General features: G+C 42.0%; 2 protein-coding genes across 2 annotated transcripts; both read right to left on the minus strand.

The window, feature by feature from the left end:
• Positions 1 to 3,103: 3,103 nt before the first annotated feature.
• Positions 3,104 to 3,493, minus strand: LOC128837880 (histone H2A.J). The gene has a single exon (XM_054029523.1). It carries the CDS (start codon positions 3,491 to 3,493, stop codon positions 3,104 to 3,106), a length of 390 nt encoding a protein of 129 aa, XP_053885498.1.
• A 1,972-nt stretch (positions 3,494 to 5,465) lies between these two features.
• On the minus strand, positions 5,466 to 5,777 carry LOC128847196 (histone H4). The gene has a single exon (XM_054046919.1). It carries the CDS (start codon positions 5,775 to 5,777, stop codon positions 5,466 to 5,468), a length of 312 nt encoding a protein of 103 aa, XP_053902894.1.
• Between the last annotated feature and the right edge of the window lie 1,706 nt (positions 5,778 to 7,483).

The following is a 7,483-nucleotide window of genomic DNA, read 5'->3' on the forward strand; positions in this document are numbered from 1 at the left end:
AGCTCCCAGAGCCCTGTAAGCACTACTTATCTTCTCAGGGTCATACCTGGCAATACCATTAGTCCCCAGGTAAATAAGCAGAATGGGGTAGGGGTCAGAGGGCTGGATGAGACTCAGCAACCTTTCCATAACACCTCAGTTGCAGGCTTCAGGCAAGCAGTACACCTCCCATGACATCACATCAGGCCACCTGATGGATACCTTTTCCCTCTCAGAAGGGAGTCCTCAACCACCACCACCACTTGTCTCCTCTTCTTGGATATGGAAGCAGTGAGCCTCTCAGGCTTGGGAGCAGTTGGTGTCTCCTCCTCAGATATTGGGGTCTGCTCCTCTCCTCCTGTTGCCAGTACAGCATAACAGTTCTTGACCTTGATGGACAGAGGACCAGAGTGGGGATGGAGCACATCCCACTGCCTGAAGAGCCAGCTGCCAGTCTCCTCCCTCCAGAGCAGCCCAAAACAATATCTAATCTTTCATTTGAAGACATCAAGACTCAGAGGATCCACCAGATTCCTTGGTATTTTGCTGAATGGTTAATCATCATCACTGTTAAAAATGTGTGCCTTATTTCTAATTATAATTTGACTAGTTTCAGTTTCCTACCATTGACGTTGGGCCCAGCTTGTCAGGATGTTCCCTGTAAAACTTTTTTTACTAGGTCGGGAACAAGGAAATGGGCAGCAGGTTCCCAGGAGCATTCGTCAGGGCCATAGCCCTCCCAGTGTATGAGGTAGTACATTTGGCCTTGCTGAAGTTTGTAATCAAGAATAGCATGCACTATGTATTCCTCATGACCCTGTCTCTTGACTGGTGGCAGCAGCTGTTAGGCCTGGTCCAGGAACTGATCCTATGTATAGGGCTTCAAAATGATATGTGGAACACTGACTATATTTTGAGGGGCTTGGAGAGTTGAAGTTTGAAGGCAACAGTGTTCATCTGCTGACATATCCAGAAGTAGATGAAGAATTGGTTGTCTAGCTTGTGGGAAGGTCTATTTGTATGGAAGTGTCTCACGGCAATTCAGTTGAATAACAAATAGTAGCAGTAGCAGGTTGTTCTCCTATATGAGGACCAGTCCCTTATAGACACACCACAGGTCGTCCTCACTTTGCTCATTAGTCAAATTTTCACTGGTTTGAAGATTGAGAGGCACGGAGAAGATGGCCTTGAAAATTCAAACTGATGTCTTGAGGCACTGCAGTGATCTAGGACAGGAGGGTGCCTAGCTAGAAAGTAGCACTTGGGCTGAAACTTGTAACTTTTCATAAAGGTTATTTATAGCTGTGTTCCCCCGGCCCCCTTTCTCTCTGTGTATCAGTGAATGTGGCAGTGTGTAGGAAATCAGCATATGAGAAAAGAGGTAAGTGAGGAAGTCCACAAGAATGAACATGTTAGAGCCAGAAATCATAATGGTATAAACAATTATCTTATGTTTCACATTTGAAATTTCTTGGGTGGAGAAGTGAAGGTTAATTAACACTGAAAGGGTGCACACTTATTAAAAATAAAATACAATTGTTTTTGTTTACTCCTCCCCTCTCCCCCACTTGTCAGGCTCCAAATTGTGTCAGGCTATATTTTAAACATGTTTACAATCTGACCTGCCACTTGCTATCCGTTTGTTCAGTACCTAGCATTATAGGGCCTTCGCCTTATTAAGGTATCTACGGGTCACCTCAAGGTAAAAGGGCAGAAATTATATGAATAACTAATAATTCTGGCAAATATTTATAAAGTTTCCCAATAATTAGACCTCAGATATAGCAAATGTACCTTATATAACAGTTTCTACTGACAAGTTCCAGTCTACTGACCAGTTCTCCATGGGGAAAATCAAATAGTATTCCAATATAAATTAAAATAAGCCTATTGTGAAACTGACAGAGGTGAACCACAGGGGATGTTTAAGTATTTATGATTAAATAGATATTTATTGTTCCTGCTGTTTGGTTGTATGATGGTCTTTATTTCTTAGCTGTTGTTAGTAAATATTGAACCGTAAAACAGGTTTTTATATCGTTTACAAGTTCTGCAATTTAAAAAAGAATGTCCATCAGATGGCAGTAAAGGATAAGAAATGAGAAAGTGAAATACATTTCACAGCTTAACAGAACCTCTTCTGATTGTTTTGATCTATAGTTTTCAATGATCTGCAAATTCTTAAATAATTTGTACAGTGTAACCTTTGAGCTGACACCTGCACGTATAGCACTGTCTTCTAAATACTGCACCCTGTTTTCATAAAAGCAATTCAGAAGCCCCTTCTCTACATTAAGTAAATAAAATCTTCCTATAGGTTTAGATGAATGAATCTCTTTCCCTGGAATGGGAAAGGGGTCAGATTTTCTGAGCGATTAGCGATTTTCTCTGCAGACTTTCAAACAAAGTTACACAACTTCCTGTATGTATTGCAAAAGGCATAGTAGTAATTAAATTATTTCCTGTGTTTGAAAAACTCGCGCAAGGATTGTCCAGTAACAACCCTCTTTTTTACCTCTTCAATGAGCTATCTGGACGCATCCCTTTGCTCGGTCGGAGGAATGCGGGGTGGTTTTGACTACTCGTTCCGTACAAAACTACGTGCCCGGGATTTTCCAATAAACGGTCAGATTCGTTACCCACTTGGAGACCTCTATTCTCGTACATCTGACAACAAATAACCCATAAAGGAGAAGGTTGGATGTGAGGCTTGAGAGCTGTAAATACTGACTTCCTGTTGCAAGTTATGCAGTGGGAAAATGATCATTACGCATTAAATCTCAAATTTCCCATGTCATCTTCAGACAAAGTTATCCCCCCCCCCAGCAGTAAGGCACTTTTAAGTGCGTGTGTGAACGGAATGTAATTTACACATTTTGCCCAATTTAATCCACCGCTAGAAAAAAAAAATGAGGGCGAAATCCTGTCCCCGCTGTCAGATATTTTTGTTTGTTTGATTTTTTGTCACGTTGATTTTTGTAAGAGGGGGATTTCACTGTTTGGCGTACACACGATTACTACCGGAACTTTTGGAGATAATCAAACCCTTTTTTGACTTTGTGGGTGGCTCTGAAAAGAGCCGTTAAGTTAGTTTTAAATTCGAAGTGTTTATTTAAAGTCAGCTTTACTTGCTCTTGGCCTTGTGGCTCTCAGTTTTCTTGGGCAGCAGCACTGCCTGGATGTTGGGCAGGACACCACCTTGAGCGATGGTGACTTTCCCCAGGAGCTTATTGAGTTCTTCGTCGTTACGGATGGCGAGCTGCAGGTGACGGGGGATGATCCTGGTTTTCTTATTGTCCCGAGCAGCGTTGCCGGCTAATTCGAGAATCTCAGCGGTCAGATACTCGAGCACCGCGGCCATATAGACCGGGGCTCCGGCCCCCACCCGCTCAGCGTAATTACCTTTGCGGAGCAGCCGGTGCACTCGACCCACCGGGAACTGCAGCCCAGCCCGCGAGGAGCGAGACTTCGCCTTAGCCCGCACCTTACCGCCCTGCTTTCCCCGGCCTGACATTTGCAATTCACGTTCTATCTAGCACCGTTTGCTCGGGAAAAGAAATGCAAAGTAAGCCAAGGGACAGCCAGCAGCCGCCCTTATATTTCTTCCGTTTTCAGACTCAAACTATTTGTGATAGGCTGAAGACTTGCATTCTCTGAACAGCCAATGGGGAAGCGGATCTAACTGTGACCATTGGTGAAGTGTAATATGCCGGTTGGGAATGTGGTGGGTTTTGAGTCTCCCCAAAAGAGACGCAATAAAATAGAATTTTAAAAAAAGGAAAAAACAAACAAAACAAAAAAAAAACAAACGGGGGGGTGGGGTCGGTACCATTTTCCCTCACACTGTTATTGCGGAACTGCAAAGAATACGAGAGACTACCCTGATTTCAAGCTCATTGAAAAATATCAAGGGAGTTTTGTGTTTACAGTTTAGAAATGTCTGCAATGGGTCTTGTACATTGGCCCTCAGTGACATGGAACACTCATTGAAGGTGCTCTTGCTCTTAATTTAGTTTCTTTGAGGTAAACTTATCAATTAAATTAATTTTAAACAAAACCCTAGTCTCTATCTTCGAGACTATCTTGCGGAGGTAATTAAACCAGGACATAAATAAATCAATAATTGGTCCATTTATCAAACAGTCAAAAAGACTGGCTAAAGTGAGTATTCCATAGCAGCAGTGCATTCAGATTACAGAAACACACGAGAGCATTTATGTAAATATCTAGTGGGTAGGAAATAATTGTCTGAAGACGACATGGGGGAATTGAGATGTAATGCATAACGATCATTCGCCCACAGGGTAACTTTTTACAGGAACAGTCAGTATTTATATATGCATTTCACGTCCCACACGCAACTTTCTTTTCCAGATAGTTATCAGATTTAGGAGAACAAAGGTTTCCAAATGACTGGTGCATCTGTTTGAAAGTCAAATAGAAAATGATTTTCTGAAAATCCCCGGGACCTAGTTTTGTACCGAACTAGTATTCAAAACCACCCCCTACTCCTCCGACCGAGCAAAGGGGTGAGTTTAGGTAGCTCTTTGAAGGGGTTAAAGGGACGGTTTGCCATTGTGCAATCCTTGCAGAGCGCGGGCTTTTCAAACTCATGCAAGTTTGTAACTGACTAATCCTTGCAGAGCGCGGGCTTTACAAATTCACGCAAAGCTAGTAATCGACTAATCCTTGCACAGCGCGGGCTTTTCAAACGCAGGAACTTGTTTTTAATCCATGCCAAGCAACCAGATAGAGAACGGATTTTTTGCTTCTAAAACTGCCATTTTCTCCCGCTTCCCTCCATCACTCTCCTCGCTGTCCTGGGCCAATGCGCGTTTACGCGGTAATCTTATGGCTATTGTAGATCAGTCCCCTAACGGCATTTATACGAAGGGAATGATTGGCTCCCTCACTAATCCCCTTTAACTACATTACAAAATGCATCTTCCAAATTGAATACACTGTCTAAAAATATTAGCATTATTTTAATACCCCCGTAACGCTGCTTTCTAGAAAATGTGCTCGACATTCTTTCCTGTGCCTCTGCGACTGATGGGGGAACTGGCCAGAGACTGCATCTAAGGACACCATCTACAGCAAAATGGTATTTTCCTGCAAGTGTTTTCTGCTAATCAAATAGCTTCAATACTTTACAACTATTACTTCGATATTCTAAACAAAATATGAATTAACACAAACGGTAGGAGCCCAGTTAAGAGTTTGCTGCGTGTTCCCTTGAGTAGTTTTATTTACTGTTTTCAGACGTTCATGATTCAACCCCGCACCTCTACATAAATGAGCCCTGAAAGAGAGGTGCAGCTATACAGTCTTTCTAATAGTGACAAACTTGTTGCTAGATCAGAAGTTCTAATACAAAGTATTTTTCCCTCGTCCAACGTGCTCATTATGATACAAGCTCTTACTGTGAAAACGTGGGTGGCTCTGAAAAGAGCCGTTGTTAATTAGATATGCAGAGAAAAAAGACTCTAACCACCAAATCCGTACAGAGTGCGGCCCTGGCGTTTCAGAGCATACACCACGTCCATGGCTGTAACCGTCTTACGTTTAGCATGCTCAGTGTAAGTAACAGCATCACGGATCACGTTCTCCAAAAACACCTTCAACACGCCACGGGTCTCTTCGTAAATCAACCCAGAAATACGCTTGACACCACCACGGCGCGCCAAACGACGAATAGCCGGTTTGGTAATACCTTGGATGTTATCCCGAAGCACCTTCCGATGGCGTTTAGCGCCTCCCTTTCCAAGTCCCTTACCACCTTTACCACGACCAGACATGACTAACTGAATACTACCCCAACCAAAACAATAAAGTACTCTGTCTGCGAACTATGCCAATGACTGTAAGCTCGTCTCCCTATATACAATTGGAGCCGACCTAATTGAAAACCTTAAAGAGGTGGGTCTATGCTAGTTGTCTTCCCCTTCCTTCCCCCACTGGCCTCTGTACAATGCTCATTCAGAAGAAAAGGGCGGGAGAGCAATCCCCTCCCCCTTCGCCATTGGCGAGGGGGGAGGGGATTTAGAAATCTAAAATTTAGAAATCTTTTGATTACAGATATATACATTTAGTTCTGTAGTATTTCCTGAGATTTTGTATTTATATACAATACTAAATCCTAACGAATTATTGGAAGCCCAGATTTTCCAGCAATACTGGTCACTTTAAACTCCTTAAAATAAGAGCCACATTCCAAGTGTGCTTTTTATTTGTCATTGGTGTATTTTCACTTCAGGAGGATCTTCCAGAAAAGTGCTTCACATCATGGCCTCTTTCTTTTGAAAACGATCCTTAGATTTTGGGAGCAGATTGGATTTTAGCTGGGGGCTAAAACGGTGGATTTGGCTAACCTTTTCTCACAGGTCAATGAGAACTCACACATTGTATATAGTTAAGGGGGTCATTCTTTAAGTTGGAGGGAGCATGTGACACACTGAGGTTCTGGAACTGTGCATACTAGAGAGGCAGTGGACTTGATCTGTGTGGTTATTGACAGTCTTGGACAACAAAACACAGCTGTCCGTAAAGGGCTGTACAACTGGAGTACAGCTTTGCAGATACCACTTCAAAATGTGTAAAGCTGGAAAATGAATATAAAAGACACAAGCTTAAAGTTTCCAAATGCATTGGCCAAAAAATCTGTTCCATACTGGGCAAAAAGGTGAAAAGTTTACAATCCCACAATTTAGAAGCTAGTGAGGCATTAGGAAATGTCCTATTCCACAATGAAAAACTGAAGCTGAGTGATTTAAGGAAGGGGATGTGAAGTTAAAAGGAGTTTTGTACTGATTAAGAACACTGCAGAGAGAAGTTGTTAGACAGTCAGGAGGAATGCAAGTATTACATTGTTTAAAACGTAAGTGTTAAAGGGAATGTTGATGACTTTTTAAAAAAAGGCAAGTCGAGAGAAGAAATATCTACTAAGATCAATAGAAAAAAGAAAAAGTAACATAGCCACTAATATTGCTGTCAGAAAAAGAACAGTTTAAGTGTAGCAGCAGCGGTACCTATATTGAAGCTGTCTGAAAAGAATAAGGAAATCAAAGCGGTATCAACATGGACTATTTCTAAAATACAGCAATTAACAGAGCCCCCACTCCCAAAGTTATCTCACCTGTGAAAAATGTATTCAAAGCTGAAATATAAAAATAAAAGTTATAAGTAAGTTTGTTTAACAAAGGGAGGTTAAAGCTGTATTGGCCTGTGCTGGAGGTGACTGTGATGAGATCATCCTGACGAGCTTCCCACTTCTAAGTAAATGATCACCACTTGCTGAGTGTTTTGCCTTAAAGATTTGTTAGACCCATCTGCTGAGTAAGTGAATCTCAGTCCAACATACAGCTGTTCAAGTTTAGGTGCATTTGACATTTAGAGATGATAGGAGGCACTGCTAATCAACATAAACTCTGTATTAACCAAGATTTTGGGTAGTGAGTTTTCCTTGATTTTTGAGGAAGTGGTGGTAGAGAGGGGGAAATGACAG

The sequence above is a fragment of the Malaclemys terrapin genome, chromosome 1 (assembly GCF_027887155.1).
Source record: "Malaclemys terrapin pileata isolate rMalTer1 chromosome 1, rMalTer1.hap1, whole genome shotgun sequence".
In the NCBI taxonomy this organism is placed as follows: Eukaryota; Metazoa; Chordata; order Testudines; family Emydidae; genus Malaclemys; species Malaclemys terrapin.

Excerpts from the sequence above, each read along its gene's own strand:
- LOC128837880 (XM_054029523.1), bottom strand. The coding sequence starts at position 3,493 with ATGTCAGGCCGGGGAAAGCAGGGCGGTAAGGTGCGGGCTAAGGCGAAG.
- LOC128847196 (XM_054046919.1), bottom strand. The coding sequence starts at position 5,777 with ATGTCTGGTCGTGGTAAAGGTGGTAAGGGACTTGGAAAGGGAGGCGCT.